The sequence below is a fragment of the Brassica rapa genome, chromosome A01, assembly GCF_000309985.2.
Source record: "Brassica rapa cultivar Chiifu-401-42 chromosome A01, CAAS_Brap_v3.01, whole genome shotgun sequence".
NCBI classification, from domain to species: Eukaryota; Viridiplantae; Streptophyta; class Magnoliopsida; order Brassicales; family Brassicaceae; genus Brassica; species Brassica rapa.
This window is the reverse complement of record NC_024795.2, coordinates 3,432,188-3,449,522: the sequence shown is the minus strand read 5'-3', so window position 1 is coordinate 3,449,522 and position 17,335 is coordinate 3,432,188. Positions and strand designations below refer to the sequence as shown.

At 32.1% G+C, this 17,335-nt stretch overlaps 4 protein-coding genes across 6 annotated transcripts; 3 read left to right on the top strand and 1 right to left on the bottom strand.

The window, feature by feature from the left end:
• The first annotated feature begins 4,868 nt into the window (after positions 1 to 4,868).
• On the top strand, positions 4,869 to 6,727 carry LOC103852566. Its single transcript, XM_009129470.3, has 4 exons — positions 4,869 to 5,660; positions 5,779 to 5,849; positions 5,949 to 6,219; positions 6,324 to 6,727. Exons 1-4 carry the CDS (start codon positions 5,577 to 5,579, stop codon positions 6,519 to 6,521), a joined length of 624 nt encoding a protein of 207 aa, XP_009127718.1. The 5' UTR covers positions 4,869 to 5,576; the 3' UTR covers positions 6,522 to 6,727.
• Positions 6,728 to 6,968: 241 nt separating this feature from the next.
• Positions 6,969 to 15,786, top strand: LOC103852549 (putative F-box/LRR-repeat protein 19). 3 transcript variants are annotated; one of them, XM_009129462.3, is made up of 3 exons: positions 6,969 to 8,075; positions 8,199 to 8,530; positions 8,602 to 15,786. In XM_009129462.3, exons 2-3 carry the CDS (start codon positions 8,199 to 8,201, stop codon positions 9,080 to 9,082), a joined length of 813 nt encoding a protein of 270 aa, XP_009127710.1. In that variant the 5' UTR covers positions 6,969 to 8,075; the 3' UTR covers positions 9,083 to 15,786. The 3 variants fall into 3 exon arrangements, with proteins under 3 accessions (XP_009127710.1, XP_009127704.1, XP_018509311.1); XM_009129456.3 differs by having other exon boundaries at positions 6,969 to 8,092; XM_018653795.2 differs by having other exon boundaries at positions 6,969 to 8,530; positions 8,602 to 8,905; positions 9,010 to 15,786.
• On the top strand, positions 10,267 to 10,608 carry LOC103855021 (putative F-box/LRR-repeat protein 19). The gene has a single exon (XM_009131985.1). It carries the CDS (start codon positions 10,267 to 10,269, stop codon positions 10,606 to 10,608), a length of 342 nt encoding a protein of 113 aa, XP_009130233.1.
• Positions 10,874 to 12,049, bottom strand: LOC103855010 (pentatricopeptide repeat-containing protein At5g65560). The gene has a single exon (XM_009131974.1). The coding sequence runs from the start codon at positions 12,047 to 12,049 to the stop codon at positions 10,874 to 10,876; it is 1,176 nt and encodes a 391-aa protein (XP_009130222.1).
• Positions 15,787 to 17,335: the final 1,549 nt, after the last annotated feature.

Sequence of the window (17,335 nt, the reverse complement as noted above, 5' to 3'; positions counted from 1 at the left end):
GACGACTTACTTGTTAGTCGTCTGGAAGTCATCTGGAAGTCGTCTGGAAGTCGTCTGAACTTCCTAAAAGTCTTCTGGCAAAGTCGTCTGAACTTCCTGGAAGTCGTCTGGACTTCTTAGAAGTCGTCTGAACTTCTTAAAAGTTGTCTGGTCTTGTCTACTCAAGTGGAATCCAAGCTTGTCTTTGTAGATGAATGATCTATAATAGTTTTGTTTGTGATCTGTTTTATGAATTGCATGTATACTCTTTTAGTTGTGAATTTTTTGTAAAATCAGTAATAATGTTTTCCAAGATGTATTAAATGTGCTAACAATGTGTTTACATATTTACAAATCAATGAAATAATAGACTTCAGTAGCCTTTTTCTTATCTTTGGATCTCTCATATGCAATAATAAACTCCAATGGCCTTTTTCTCATCTTAATAAACAAGAATGTTGGTAAGAGATGGAAACAAACAATAGTAACTAGTCAAAGCATATCATATTTTTTATAAGTTTGCATTGAAAAACTTAGTCAAATTTAGTAAAACTAAGGGAGAGAACATATTTTGTAAATATGAGTTTTACATATCTTGAAGTTACTTATCACTCTTAAAAATACAAGTTATTCATAAACTAACGTAGAAGACTTAAAAACTAGTGGAGAAGACGCGGACGACTTCAATCTAAGTTGTCTAGACGACTAAACTATATGTCGTCTGGTCAACGCAGAGGTTATTTTTGCAATTGACTTTGAAATCTGTTATTTCGGACGACTGAAAGTTAAGTCGTCTACTATTGTTTGGTTAAAAAAAAAACTCCAAAAAAGCTAGACGACTTACATTTCAGTCGTCAGAGGTTAGTTTTGCATTTGACTGGATTATTTCAGAAGTTTGACTTTTTGGACGACTTACGTTTCAGTCGTCTAGTGAAAATTAAAATAATAATATTTTTTTAAAAGTAGACGACTTAAAGTTAAGTCGTCATAGGTTAGTTTTGCAATTGAAAAAAAAAACTTCAAGATTTAATTATATACAGACGACTTATAATTCAGTCGTCCACGAGACGACTGAAATGTAAGTCGTCCAGGATTTACGAGGTTTGACCAGAATCTCGGAAAAAAATCCTGGACGACTTACAATTAAGTCGTCTGGTGGACGACTGAATTATAAGTCGTCTGTGTATAATTAAATCTTGAAGTTTTTTTTTTCAATTGCAAAACTAACCTATGACTACTTAATTGTAAGTCGTTTACTTTAAAAAAAATATTATTATTTTAATTTTCGCCAGACGACTGAAATGTAAGTCGTCTGGGGAAGTCAAACTTCTGAAATTATCCAGTCAAATACAAAACTAACCTATGACGACTGAAATGTAAGTCGTCTAGGTTCTTTGGAATTTTTTTTGAAACCAAACAATAGTAGACGACTTAACTTTCAGTCGTCTCAGGTTACAGATTTCAAAGTCAATTGCAAAAATAACCTCTGCGTTGACCAGACGACTTCCAGGTAAGTCGTCTACAGCCAGACGACTGAAAGGTAAGTCGTCTACAGCCAGACGACTTCCCAAGTAAGTCGTCTGACGAACAGATCTGGAAAAAAACTCGATGTCATACCTTAAATTAGTGAGATAAGTTCCTTAGCATACATAAGGCTTCTCCAAGCACACAGAATCACAAACGGAAGTCACCCACCCATAATCGTTAGCTTCTATGACTCTATGAACCATAAAAATTTTAGAATCAAAATCTTGAGTTTTTTTAGCTCATTGTGGAGAGAAAGTGAGAGATATGTTGTGTTTAGGTCACAAGAATGGAAAAAGAAGAAGGGTAAATCGATTTTAGGAGCACTAAGAGCTTCAAATTGGTTGTTCATGGTGGTTGTGGTATTGATGACAATGGCAATCTTGTAATTACTTGAAGATGATGAGGGTGAGAGAGTAAAAATGTCATTTTCGAAAAAAAAAATAAAAAAAAAATGGATGGCATTTTCGTAAATTATATGAACTTGTGGGGTGAATAGGGCAAAACCAATTTTCAAAAAAAAAGGAGGTTAGTTTTGTGTTTGACTTTAAGTTATAGGTCAATTTTGCAAAAATCCCAATTATGTATCTCTAAATTGATTTTCCTGTTATATATAGGGTTAACATTAATTTTTTTCCCGGGGTGAGGAGATTTTTTTTTGTTGGTAAATAAATTTGATTATTTCTCCTAATTAGGATTTATTTCTTGAATTTATTTAATTTTCATAGAAATGTTAAACCACAATATATTTATATTAAGTTGATAAGTATTTCGAAAACTTGATAAATTCACAACGAAATTCTCTTATTTGAGAAATTTTAATGGATTTAGTGTGGATTTTCAAGTTTTTAATATATTCACTAATTTAATATAATATTTTTGGTGTTATATTTAGAGAGAACTTTCAGTAATCATACTCTTAGTTGGAATATGAATATTTAGAAAGAAAAAAAAAATCTAAATCTGAATTTAGCTTATCACAAAAGAAATAAATGGATATTGTAAGCTTTGTAACCCCAGTTTCAGACACGACCTACAAATTTTGTTTAGGTAAGAAAAAAATAAGAAAAAACAAACAAAACAAAACAAAATGAAAGTGGGAACCGCACTTTGCTTCGTGGAAGCCGGTGTAATGGTCACGGACGGTGTCGATGTGACGATGTCCCCATTGACTGCGAGTAAACGACACACGACATGAACGCGGCAACTTTTGATGCATGCTTTTGTTCTTTGTAAAAGAAGCCTTTAGCTACGATATACTAAGAAGTTATTGGTCTTTTGGCTCACACTCAATCGATAAACCAGATGGTCTAAAGAAAAACTATTGTAGGATAATGAGTTTAATGGGCTTTAGTTGATGCTTATATTTTATACTTGGCCATCAATACAAACTAGATTTGGACCCGCACAACAGTGCGGGTATTAATTTTCATGTTTATATATATATATTACATAATTAGAATATATTTTTAAAGTTAATTATATATTTAAATGTTTATATATAACTATCTTAAATATAACAATTTGATAGTTTTCATGTTGTAAGTTAATTGATTATTTTAAATCATCACATATATATTTGGTATCTTTTATTATATATATTTTAAAATTATTTTTTATTCAATTATTATGATCCTGATCCGTAATTCAAAGCGCTAGATTTCCTTTATCAGTATTTTTGTATGTTTATTCATTTAAGATAATAACTATATATATATATATAAAAAAAAGTTTAAAATAAGTTAATTTTATACATGAATTATCTAATTTACTAATGTTAACCCGTTCTACCAACATATTATATTTCTAGCATAAATTTTTAATGTTTGTCAAAATAAAATATATTAATTTATCAATTTAAAATAATTTTATCATATTTAGTTAAATACAATTTTTTTATTTTAAAATGATAGATATAACTATAAAATAGTAAACTTTGATATAGTGTTTTTCATTTTATAAAAGATAACTGATTATTTGTATAATAACATTAATATATAATAAAATATATATATTAATGTATAGTAACATTAATTTTATTACTAATTACAAAATTAGAGAAAATATTTATATACAATTTTTGATAATTAAGATATTGCTATAACGTTTTTCAACACATTTGTTAAGAAAATTAAATATTTATATTTATATTTTAAATTAAAAGATATCAAATTATATTATGATTTCAGCAGTTAAAAGATTATATATTAGCATTAAAGAAATACATTTACTACAAATTTTAAATGATGATTCAAATAAAAATATCACACATGAATCAAGGTGAGTTTGTTAACCAATCCGGGTTTTTAGGAGTCGATGTTATATTATGAATGATATTATTAATCCATCTTATTAGTAATAAATGAATGATAACTGATTTTTAGGGAGGGTCAATTTTTTAAAAAATCCTACATGAATCAAAGTTGTGACTCATGTTTTAATATATAAGATTAGTAAATATTATAATATATATGTGCCTATCAATTTTTAAAACATAATAAGCTTATTGTATATTTTTTTTCCATTGAATAGATTGTTTCATACTTTCACATGTATTTGTATCTTCTTCTATATATATATTTTCGGATTATTATTTCATTATTAAAATCATAACTATATATATAAAGATTAGTAAAATATTGTTTTGTTGTCATATTCAAAGATATTGTAATATTTCACAAATTTAGAAAGTTTTTAAGAAATTAAAATTTTTGTTTCAAAGATTTATATTATCGAGTAAATAATTAAACATTTAATTTTTGTTTAGTTTTTAAAATAAACTATATAGTTTAAAATTTGTTTTCATTGGTTTAAGGTATTAAAGATTAATCATTGTTAGATAATATGATTTTTGTTATTTAACAAAAAAATCTTTATAATTTTAAAAGTTAACTTCGAAAAATATTTAAATATTCTGCATATAGAAGTATAGTATTACAACATTAAATTATATTTATTTTATTTATACTATATATAAATCTAATGGACCATCTATTTTTAAATTTAATTATTGATAGCCCAATAAAAAAATTTTGTAGGCTCAAAATTTAAGTGATAAAGTTAGATATTAAATGTAACATGACTTTCTAGGAATATGTCCATTAAGTCTATTTTAAAAAAAATCACACATGAATCAAGGTTGTGACTTCTATTTTAATATATAAGATGGGTTAGGATGAGAAAACCCAAGGAACCTATAATTAATATAAAAATTTTGTTTTTTGGTCAACAAACAATTTTTTGTCAAAAAATAATTTTATTAGTCAGTATTTTTAACAAAAAAATAATTCAAAGGGTATAATGGTAAGTCTATCAGGATGGGTCCAGTTCATATACACATACATACACACCAGAGCAGTCATCTCTCTTTTCAGTCTCCTCCTCCATAGTTTTCTTCTCCTCCTGTTTTATCTTTTATTTCTTTTCATCTTTCCCAATTCTTTAATTTTTGATGTCTCTCTCTAGACCCCATCTCTTTTAATTAATTATCTGTCCACAAAATTTCATTTCTTTATCTCTTCAATGACCCATCCATATGTGCTTTTTTAAATTCAACCCTCCACCAATCATCAAACCCAACTCACAAAGACATAAACCTATAAATCATAAAACAAACACAATAAAGAAAGAACCTTTTTTCCTGTGTACTAGTCAGCATTTCAATGCCCTTCTGCAACTTTCCAAAAAGACACAACACAGAAGAAAAAAAAAAACAAGAAAAGTTTTCAATTTTATTTCCTTCATCTTCCTTTACCATCTTGATGACTACTCCTATTTTTTCTGTTTGCTTGTCTGGTCTGTCTCATAAACTCCTCTCAACTAAAAAAAAAAAAGAAGGAAAATCCAAAAATTTAATTACTTACAATAACAATCTAGAAATTGTAATGATGTGGTGGCTTCTTCTTTGTGGGTTCATAAGTCATTGGTCAAGAAGAAAGGAGTTTCATACAAGGAATAAGACTCTCTCGCCACCATTTAAACCTAATCCCCTTTTCTCCTTCCTTCTCTCTTCTTCTTCCTCTCTACTTTTTCCTTCTTCTTCGCTCGTATCTGCGATTCTCTGATCCGATCCGATGAAGGAGATTACTGATTCCGTCGATCCCAGGATCATGTTCAAGCATCAATCCCTTCTGCAGGATTATCACGAATTGCGAAAGGTAATTAGGGTTCCTCTTCGATTCCATCTGGATCTGGCGATTTGGAATTGTTGGTGTTGGGTTGATTCTGATCGAGCAGATATAAGATAAAGCTTTGAACTTTTTTTGTTATTTTCAGGAAACAGAGTTTAAGATGAGGAAACTGGAGGTGATGAAACAGAGACGATCAAACCTTGACGCTGAAGTTAGGTATATTAACCCTCTCATCTCTTAACGTTTAATTGGCTTTGTGATGATGGGTACATTGGTGTAGCTCTTACTGAGTATGTTTTGATCAAAACGGTATAGGTTCTTGAGACGTAGATACAAACACTTGAAGCAAGAGCAAACTCTTGAAACATCATCTCCCAACTTGTTGAGATTGTCTGAGTCTGGAGATGTGAAGGTGCCGAGTAAAAGAAAGAGCTCTTCTCTGAGAGAGAAGGAGGAATTGGCATTAGAGAAGAATTCGAAAAGGAGGAGAGGAGACGAGTTTCTGACTGACTCATCTCCACTTCCTGATCTTAACGGAGGTGGGAGCACTTTCAAAGTCCCGGCCTTTGACCTAAACAAGATCTCGGTAAAAAGACAGAACAGCTTCTCATGTTTTTAGGTTCTTCCTTGGTTGGTGTCTTGAGAATTGAGAAACTGATCAGAGCTTGATTTTGTGTGTTTTGGTTGTAGAGAGAAGAAGAGGAACCGGAAGCGAATGGTGGACAAGTGGTCGTTGAAGCAACAAAAAAGGCAATGCTTGGTAGTGGAAACGATGATCTACGTTGCGAGATGAAGTTGCCGATTTGCAGAGACGTGGAGAAAGAGTTAAACAGAGCAGCAGTGAAGAGGAAGGTTTCATGGCAAGATCCAGTGGCTTTAAGTGTTTGAGAGGGTTTTCAAGTAAGAATAGCAACTAGGGTTTTGAGATACTGTGATTTGGCCCAGTATGCACATATGCTTCAAAGGGTTTTTTATATACATGCACAAGTGTAGCTATATAAAGATTTGAACGGTTTGAAATCATAATTTTCATATGTCTCAACATCCAATTTGGTGATTACAGAATCTCATTTTATGTGTTGAATGTTCTTTTACATATTCTCTTCATATGCCATAATAAATCTGCGTGCAGTTTCTGTTTCTAATTAAAATAGTGTTATTAAACTTATAATTTGTTTGAGAAAACAAAAACTAGTCATTTAAAATTTATTTTTTGTCAAAAATATTTTAAGCAATAAATTTTTAGATTCTTTGCAAGTTTAGGATGTTTTGTTCTAATTTCTTGATTTAAAAAAAAAAGTAAATCCGAATATTATAGTTTTAGATGAAATTGTATATTATTTTAATAAATGATTTGAACTGTTTTACTTGATAGCCACCTTTATTTTGCACATCAAAGTTGATAACCTGAAAGACTTGTCGGACATCGGTACCACGAGCCAAGGGCCAGTAATTATGTCTCTTGTGCTCTGGTCCATTTGTCTGTGAGCCGCTTACACTATGTGGTCACAGATCACAGTTCTTTTTATGAGCCACAAAGAAATTGTTGACAATTTGACTGATCATATACCCCGCTAATTTGAAGCAGGAATTATTGAAAATTTAACCCATAATTTAAAATGTTTTCAAATTTATTAGCTGAATAATATAAAATCTTGTAAAATATCTAGTCCAGTTCATCTCCTTTAATCTTTTTTTTAGCACATCATCTCCTTTAATCATTTGTATTTTAAATGACCTTTAAATGGCTAAGCACAAATAGGTCTTGTGTTCTGGTCCATGTCTCTGTGAGCCGGTTAGAATGTGGTCACAGATTCTTTATTTTTTGTGTCAGCCACAAAGAAGTTGTTGAAAGATTGATTATGGACCCGCTAATTTGAAGCGGTGATTCGATTGAGAGCTTATGGCTCGACTAGCGATAAATCTTAGGAGGGCCACTCGGCCCACTCCACCATGCAAGGACTGGTAGAGAAAATAAATAATTCCGTTTGAGAAGGAAAACTATTGTTTATAGAAAGAAGCAATTGATTATAGAGAAGCAAATTTTATTTATAAAAGAAATCATTTCACGTTTAGATGTGAATAACAATTATTTTTTTTTTCAAAAAAAAGGAATAACAATGATTTTGATACATGTTCTTATAAATAGTTAATTACATAAATTTCACGTTCGATAACACAGTTTTAAAAGTTTTTGAAAAATATTAGTTGAATAACAAGAGATTTTATAAACAAAAACAAAATCTTGTAAAATCTCTAGTCAAGGTAATCTTCTTTTAATCATTTGTGTTTTAAATGACCTAGAAATGGCTAAGCTCAAATAGCTGGAGAGTTTTAAAACTCTAAAAACTCTAAACAAAGACCAAACGAAACAACGAAGCTCTCTCTCCCTCGAAGAAGTCAGCGATCACGGAAACGCGGAGTTGCTTTCTTAATATAAAAGTTAAATCAAGAAACAAGTATTCTGAAAACTAATATATATAATTTGATCGGTTCTTTGTTGTAAGATATTCGTCGCAAACATATTCAATCACTAGTCTAACAATCTTCTTCGTTCTCGATCAGATGGGATCTAGAGTCCTCCCTGACTGGACAGAGTTGACTCCGGAATGTCTCCTCGACATCTTCTCACGTCTGAGCATTGGTCAACTATGGAACGGACCCATGCTGGTCTGCAAAACATGGACGAAGCTATGCCACGACCCATCCCTAAACATTACCTTGGACTTGGAAGCTGAGTTTCTATCTTCCGAAGATTCAAACCACTGGTGGAGTCCTGAATTTGAGGAAAAAGTTGACTCAACCATCCGGTCTGTTGTCGACCGGAGCAAAGGCGGTCTCAAGGAGATTCGAGTCAGGCATTGTACAGATCAATCTCTCTCCTACGTCGCCGAAAGGTACCTACGTTTCTGTTTGCCTAGATCCGCTGAGATTGATTGCATAAGATTGATCAAATCTTGATTTGTAGGTGTCCTAATCTTGAAGTACTTGGGGTTACATATAGCCCCAAGATTACTGTTGAGTCTATGAGGAAGATAGCATCAAACTGCACGAAGCTTATAGAGCTTGATATAAGCTGCTCTTATGAAATATCTGGTTATTGTATCGAACTAGTTGGTACGAGTTGCAAGAATATTCATATTCTGAAACGCAATTTGATGCGGCCTTTGGAGATCACGAGGTTGAAGCGGCAATGCATATATGTGCAGGGTCTAAGTTTCGAAACTTTAGGGAATGCTGATGCACAAAGTATTCTTAAATACATGAGTCAGGTAAAGCACCTGGAACTTCGATTCTCCACATTGACTGATAGAGCCCTTTCAAAACTATGTAAACAATGTTCAAATCTAGAGTACTTGGACTTGTTCGGGTGCAGTTACTTGACTAGCGATTGTATTACAACAAGTACCTCAACGTTAAGGAATTTGAAAGAGATCAAGCTAGGATAACCAAATCCTCCAACCTTGCGACCAAGGAGACGCATGTAGATTGTATTTAAAGTGTCAGTTTCTTTTAATTTGCTTTTCTGATTTTAATTTGTAAGAAAATATTTGTTATATATGTTGGTTTGTATAAGGTATCATCACAAGTTAAAACCACTGGGATTTTACAATAGTGTACATTTAGATTTTAAATATGCAACGCCGTTTACCGAAACCAAAATATTGTCTCTTGTGTAATTTACTAATTTAGTGCTGCAAAACTAATCAGACTAATCAGTTGATAATGGCCACCAATAAAAACAAATAATCGAAAATAATGAGTTTTGCAGGAATAATTGCAGAAGTGCCGCCAACATGTATACTACTTTGTGTCGTTTTTAATAAATAGAACAGGTTTCATATAACAAACTAATCGAAATAACGAAGCTGTCTGAATATCATGTTAGGTAACTTGAGACGCAAGAACTCCAACAGCTAGCTAATTTCCTGAGATTTAACTATCTTCTTCGTTTGTCACTGACAAAGTCCAGGGCATTGACCTAAACCAGATCTGGTAAACAAATGATCGACGAAGCAACAAAGAAGGAAATGCTTGGTAATGGTCCTAAAGGAAACGATGATCTACATGGCGGAACGAAGTTGCCGATTTCTCTCTTCATATGTTTCTTCTTTACCAAGTAACATGTTTAGAGGTATAAGATTCATTCTCGAATTTTTTTTAAATAAAGATGGATGTAAAGTATCCACACGCATGTAAGAAAATTCTATGTTCAATAATACAATGTAATTTACAAATAATTTTCTAGTTTAAAAATCATTGTTGAATAAAAAGAGATTTTAAAATGAAATCAAAATCTTCTAAAATCTCTAATCCAATAATTGTTTATTGTTTAAAATGGCCTAGAAATGGCTGACCTCTAATAGAAAAGTCTGACCAAAGACTTTTTCCATACCGAAACGAGGAAGCTCTCTCTCTCTCTCTAAATTCAATGAACATAATATATGATTGACTGTTCTACTACACGCATCAAAATAATTTCATCTGTTCTTAACATTTGCTTAATGGGACTATTTATCTTAACATATCTTCTTCTTTCTTCTTTGTTGTAAGGTATCCGTCACAACCATATGCAATCACTTGGATCTCACAATTTTATTTTTTCAGTACATTCTTCTTCATTCCAGATCAGATGGGATCTAGAGTCCACCCTGACTGGACAGAGTTGCCTCCGGAATGTCTCCTCGGCATCTTCTCACGTCTGAGCATGGGACAACGACGGAACGGACAAATGCTGGTCTGCAAAACGTGGAAAAACCTATGCCAAGACCCGTCCCTCAACACTATCTTGGACCTCAAAGCTGAGTTTCTATCTTCCGCAGATTCCATCTACTGGTGGAGTCCAGAGTCCGAGGAAAAAGTTAACTCAACCATCCGGTCTGTTGTCGATCAGAGCGAAGGCGGTCTCAAGGAGATTCGAGTCAGGCATTGTACGGATCAATCTCTCTTTTTCGACAACAGACCGGATGGTTGAGTTAACTTTTTCCTAGTTGCACCGCCTTCACACGTTCTCCTCCACTTGAGACGCAATAATCTAACAACTATCTTCTTCTTCTTCTTAGTTGTTGGGCGTACAAGAGGCTACCATAGTTACTTGATGTTGGATGTTTTTGTGATTTGTTTTTAGTGTCAACAACTGTGGAAAATAAATTCAATAACAAAAATTTTAAACTCAATTAGTGCTCACATTTTAAACTCGTAAGAAAACAATTATTTAACATATAGTTTCTTCGTCAACGTTACAAAAACAAAGCAGAAGATGGTTGCAACTCATAAAAGAGAAGGTGTAGCAACGAGCCGCTCTGCCCTATGTTAAGCCAGTTTTCACAAGCAAGTTCATCATGGTAAAAGCCAGAGCAAAGCAGCTTCTTTATAAGTGATCCTGCTCTCCTTTTATCTCCTACGTCATACAACCTGTAAACCAACGTTTTGCAATACTCAAATGGCAGTAAGTGACCACAACGAATCATATCTTCCACAATCTTCACAGCTTCTCCATACTCTTGAAGCATGCAGCAACGGTTAACAAGGGTAATAAAAATACTATCACTTGGAACTATTCCTTCTTTAAGCATTTGATCCAACACCCTCTCCGCCATTTCAAGATTCCTAACTTCACAGATCTCTAATATGAGCTTCTCATAGCATTGTGCACACCCATGATCTACCATCTCATTGAAAACATGAAAAGCAGCTTCCACATGGTGTCTTCTACAATGACCAAGAACCAAAGATGTAAACGTGACAAGATCAGGAGCCAAGCCAGCTTGAATCATCTTACAGAGATACTGTCTCGACTCAACCACATATCCACGCTTACAATATGACTCAATCATGAGATTGGGTGTGTAAGTACCCCGAGAAGAGACCATACCTTTCTCCAAAATTTCTGTATAAACTTTCTTCATCTCAACGACCACATCATATTTTGCCAATAAATCCAACAATGCGTGGCAGTATTTGGGGGTAAGCTGAGACTTAAACCTCCTATAGAAATCAGCAACTAACATAGATTCTTGCACCGAACGGCACATCTTTGTCATGGATATGAAGATCCTAGGGACGTGACACGAGATTCCATGTGATGTCAAAACATGGAGGACAGCTGCATGGCAGGACACAGTATCTTTAAAGTTGGGATTAAGACTGAGCGAGGAAAGTGAGGATACATCGACAGACGTAGCATACTGTAGGAATGATACCAGGGAAGGATTGTTCTGCCACCTAAACTCGGAGAAAATGGAACGTAATGAGATTGGTATAGTAACGGGTTTGACGTGTGGAGAGATCTTATGGGACGGCTTTGGTGACAAATTAATATTCTTCTGCCTATAAAATTCGGAGAGAGCGGAGAGCAACCTCTCACATGTTGCACTTTTCACCGATGTGCTGAAGAACTGTCGACGGAGCGCCATGTGCACCGGGAATCTCATCGTCTGGTGGTTCCAGCTGCACTAGCTAGGGCATTCGAGTCATACTTGTGTAAAGAGCTAAAAAAACCCTACTTTATTCATTAATTAATTTTTATTTTGTTGGCAATAAAATTTCATTAGAACAAAAAGAAACTGGATAATTGATATTTTTGTACAAAAAAAAAGGATTAATTCGTAGTCTTAGAAGGAATTTTTTTTGTTTTAAAATAAAAATAGTTTTATTATTTTAATGCAATTTTGTATTTATTAAGTATTGTATGGCCGATTAAATTATATAATTTTTTATAATAATTATTTAAAATCATATTATTAAATGATTTTTTTTTTAAAAGTACCTTTAAAGTATTCCAATTTGAAGGGAGCTCATGTTCAAGAACCGAATCACGGCTTCTAGGTACCAGAATCCAACTGAAGCAAGTGCTAGACTGAGGCTCTAGCTCTCTCTAGTTTGACAATAGCCCTCCTGTGGGATCTCCGATTTGTCCACTGAAACAAACGACAAGCAAGATTAATCGTGTTTTTTATCGTTGCTCCATCTTTTGGTCATTGAATGCCATCTTCTTTAATTCTTTTTCCGGCTGGGTTGTTCCACAAGTATGACCTAATACGACTGGGCCATTTCATGTGGTCTCCAATTAGTTTCTCAAATTTTGGCTACTTTCTTACCTATATTCTACTGGGAAGAGAATCCTTCCTGCTCTTTGCTTCTATTTCCCCTTCTACCACTTCGGCTTTAGTCGCTAAATGGGTCTAGAAGTCATCTACGTTTACCTTTATTTGGGTTAGTTCTTGATATAAGTTTCACTATTATGTGATTTTCTGAAGGGACTTGTATTGTTACTGTTACAACTATAAAAAAAACTCCAACCCTTATTAATTAATATTAATAGTAAATATTTCTCAAAAAAGTTCATTCATTAATTAAAATGTAAATTACAAATTCTTTTAAAAATTAGTTTGAGGGTTACAACTGCAATAACACTTTCTCGATTTTGCAAAATAAGTTAATTATTAATTATTATAGATTTTGGTCAATAAGTTAATTATTAAAATGTAAATTACAAATTCTTTTAAAATGTATTAATTATTATAGATTTTGGTCAAAATATCATTATTTTTAATGATTTTTTTGTTATTACGAAGATCTTTGAAGTTGATTATCTTCCAACCTTCTAAATTTACCTAGACAAAATTGCCTTTGACATTAAATTGTATTTTCACCAAAGATTGTTATCTTTCCACTCATTAAATCTTCCGTTTCTCTTGGAATATCTACATCATGATTTCATTTTCCTTGACATTGCGTCAAACGACCAAATCTACGAGAAGAAAAGAACAAAACCAAACTAGTGTTTGCCATAGAAGATACCAAATTAGAAGAGTAAGAGTTTACATATGAAAAAAAAGATTCAACACAATAGAAAAAGTTTACGATGAGAAAAAGATTTTATAACTCTTGTCCAATAAACTGTTATTTACCATTTCTCTGGCAATCTTTGCAATCGAAGCATCTGAAAAAAAAAAACTCTTCATCTCTTACTATGCAATCAGTTGATAATGATGTTTATCTCATTGGCAAACAATTACCTCCAATGATCTTATTAAAATCTCTATTACTTGGAACGGCCTGAGACTCAATCACTCTTTAAACAAAGTGATGTCATTATCAACTCTCAAATCAAATAGATCATGTTGCAACTGTTCTCGATACAGTTTTGTTTATATTTATGTACTATTTTGTCACAAACACTTGTTTAATGTTATTTTGAAACTATTTTTCTATTTTCTGAGTTATTAGATATTTTGCCAAACAAAATTATTAATCATACTTGTGAAAGGTCAGAAAATGAATGATATATTGCATTAAATTTAATCTTTCCCAGTTTAATCTGTGGATTGAGCACTAACTTTTTTTGGTATTTTCTACTTTTATACAAACATTCTGTTATTCGTTTTTTTAAGATAAATTCATTCACATTTCATGATATATGTTGAAATTCTTTTTTTTTTCATGACACATATCTTATTATATAAAGCTTGGGTTTTTCAAAATTGCTAATTAACATGATCGCGACACATGACAATTATATATTTTAAGATTGTGACATGTGTTAATCAATCTCATAATTACAAATATATATACTAAGATATTAACAAAAATGAATTTTATTAAAAGTAATTCTAAATATTATTTAATAGTAACTTTCCTTTTGTAAAATCTTAATCAAAAGATAATTGCAAAATATTATTTGATAGTAATTTTCTTTCTAAATATTGGGACATGTGTTTAAATATATAATGTTAAAAATATATAATAAGATAATTAAAACGAATTAAATAAACTACTTTTAAAAATTATTTAAACACATGTATATAAACTACTTTTAAAAATAATCTTTAAAAAATATTTAGTAGTAATGCTTTTGGAAATTTTCATTTTTCAAAATCCTGAAAAAAAGATTTGAAAGTAATTTATTTAATATAATTTTCTTTTTCTAAACTTTAATGGAAATATAATTATAAAAGATTATATTGAGCTTGGTTCTTCAAAATTGCTAATTAACATGATTGTGACACATGTTATTTATATATTTAAAAATGTGATATGTGTTAACCTATCTCATAATCAAAAATATATACACTAAAATAAGAAAATAATATTTCTTAATAGTAATTATCCTTTTTTAAATCCTAATCATAAGATGTTAAACACATTTTAAAAGTGGCTTCTTTTTATTAAACACATTTCAAATTTTAAATTTTTTTTATTGACACATGTTGCAATCATATCAAGTGAAATATTGAAGTTATTATTAGTTTATAATTTTAAACAAAACAATATCTATGAATATTTCTTCCTAATAATAAAAAGGATTTTCCTTCAAAATTAATTATATATATTAGTTAATAGTCTTATTATTATTATTATTTTTATTATAATGTTTGTTTTAAAAGATACTAAAGATATAGAATTATAAAAAATAAATATTAACTTTTAAGAAACAAATGCTAGAAAAAAACAAATTGTAAAATCCTAGAAGTATAATAAATTATTTAATAAAAGCATGAAGAAAAACTAACTTTAAAATAAATGATATTAGCTTTTTAAAGCATAATTAAAAGAAAATAGTAAAAGTACTCTTATTATTTTCGTATAAGTAACTAACTTTCTTTTTTAATAAATAATTGTATATTAAAAAATTATGACCACATATATATATTAATTGTATATTATTTATTTCACATATATATTTAGGTTAAGCTTCGACATATTATTTTTACAATACACAATAGTATTTACAAAAAAGTATTACCTGAATATTTTCTTTTAATTTCTTGATACAATTCATTTTTTTATTATCCTTATTACATCTTATGATGATAACATCTATATTATTAAAACTGAAGTACTTTTCAGTACTGTTTGGAAACTTAGATAGTAGATTAAATGAAAGTTGTTTGGAAACAACGATAGCAGATTAAATATTTTTTTTTATTTACATATTTAGTCACTGTATTTCTTTCTCATTTACCGATTATGTCGTTTGAAAACTTGGATAGCAGATTAAATGAGAATTGTTTGGAAACACGGATAGCAGATTAAATATTTCTTTTTATTTACACATTTAGCCATTGCATTTCTTTCTTATTTACAAATCTTCCACTTCACTTAAAATAAAAAAAATTAAATTAATTACAATGAATTGTTGTTATTTTTTGCTGAAAATAAAAACACAAACAGTAATATATAGTATATATTAATCTGCTACAATACAATTTTCAAGAAAACCAATTAACCAAATATCATAAAATTAATAATAATTCATAAAAACTTACTGTAAAAAATGAAATCATTTTTAAATAAATAAACAAAAACATCAATAGGTTAATATAAGAGGCATTACCAGGTTGGGCTTCCATAGCCAACTACGAGTTCAATCCCCTGGGCCGTATCTGGTTTTGTTGGTCGGAGAGGGCGGTTGTTACCAAGCTACATAGCAGTGCACAGGTCATCACGTGTGCTGTTCAAATTCCAGAGAGTAGAGAGCAATTTATATGTTCTGCAGTGTATGCTTCTAACTGTGAAGTGGAGAGACGAAGTCTGTGGGAAGATTTGCGTGGAACTCAGGCAGCTTATATGCATCTTAATCTTCCTTGGATTGTCATTGGAGACTTCAATACAACGTTATCCCTAATTGAGCACTCGAGAGGAGGAAGTAGTCAAGCATCGCAGCTAGGGATGCGGCAGTTTCAAGATTTGGTGGGAGACTGTAATCTAGTGGATATGGCTTCCTCAGGTGCATTATTTACATGGTGGAATAAGCGGGATGAGGATCCGATAGGTAAGAAGCTGGATCGTGCTCTTATCAACGCGGCTTGGTTCAGAGATTTTCCTCTTTCATCTTCACGTTTTGAGGCAGGGGGCATCTCAGATCATGCTAGGTGTGTTGTTCAGCTATCAGGCTCTCCAAATGATGCGCGAAAGCCTTTCCGGTTTTTCAACTATCTCACGGAACACACTGATTTCCTCCCAACGGTCAAGCGTGTTTGGGACTCTACTCAGGTTATTCATCATTCTCGAGCAGCTCTGAGTAGATTCCAAGCTAAACTGAAGCTTCTCAAATATGATTTACGGATGTTAAACAAGACCCACTATGGGGATTTGCCTGTTCGAACTAAACTGGCTTATGATGAGATGTGTCATTTGCAAAATATGGCACTACAAGATCCATCTCCTGCAACCTTTGCAGCAGCAGCAGAGGCAACTGAACGATGGAACAAATTGGCAGCCATTGAGGAAAAATTCTTCCGACAAAAGTCTTGCGTCAGGTGGCTGGGTGCAGGAGATCAGAATACGGTATTCTTCCACCGAGCTGTTCAGACAAGATCATCAAAAAATACCATCAAAAGTCTGGTTAATGAAGCTGGAGAAACACTCACAGACCTTGCAGATATCAAGAAGGAAGCGGTCATGTACTTTCAGAAATTTTTACAAGTACAAGATCAGGGCACCGAAGAAGATTCCCTTCCCTTCCTGCAAGATTTACTAACCTATCGATGCTCTGAAGGCTCTGCTGCGGGGCTGGTAGCCCCTGTTTCCGCTGAGGAGATCATCTCTGCACTGCAAGCTCTGCCGAACGACAAGGTATCAGGGCCAGACGGGTTCACCAAGGAATTCTTTGTAGCGGCTTGGCCTGTTGTAGGAGCCGAGTTCATCATCTCAGTGCAATCCTTCTTTATATTTGGATTCTTACCCACTGGAGTTAA

Coding starts and splice junctions, on each gene's coding strand:
- LOC103852566 (XM_009129470.3), top strand. CDS start 5,577: ATGAAGGAGATTACTGATTCCGTCGATCCCAGGATCATGTTCAAGCAT. Junction 5,661..5,778: donor ATTATCACGAATTGCGAAAG/GTAATTAGGGTT, acceptor TGTTATTTTCAG/GAAACAGAGTTTAAGATGAG. Junction 6,220..6,323: donor TTGACCTAAACAAGATCTCG/GTAAAAAGACAG, acceptor TTTTGGTTGTAG/AGAGAAGAAGAGGAACCGGA.
- LOC103852549 (XM_009129462.3), top strand. CDS start 8,199: ATGGGATCTAGAGTCCTCCCTGACTGGACAGAGTTGACTCCGGAATGT. Junction 8,531..8,601: donor CTCTCCTACGTCGCCGAAAG/GTACCTACGTTT, acceptor CTTGATTTGTAG/GTGTCCTAATCTTGAAGTAC.
- LOC103855021 (XM_009131985.1), top strand. CDS start 10,267: ATGGGATCTAGAGTCCACCCTGACTGGACAGAGTTGCCTCCGGAATGT.
- LOC103855010 (XM_009131974.1), bottom strand. CDS start 12,049: ATGGCGCTCCGTCGACAGTTCTTCAGCACATCGGTGAAAAGTGCAACA.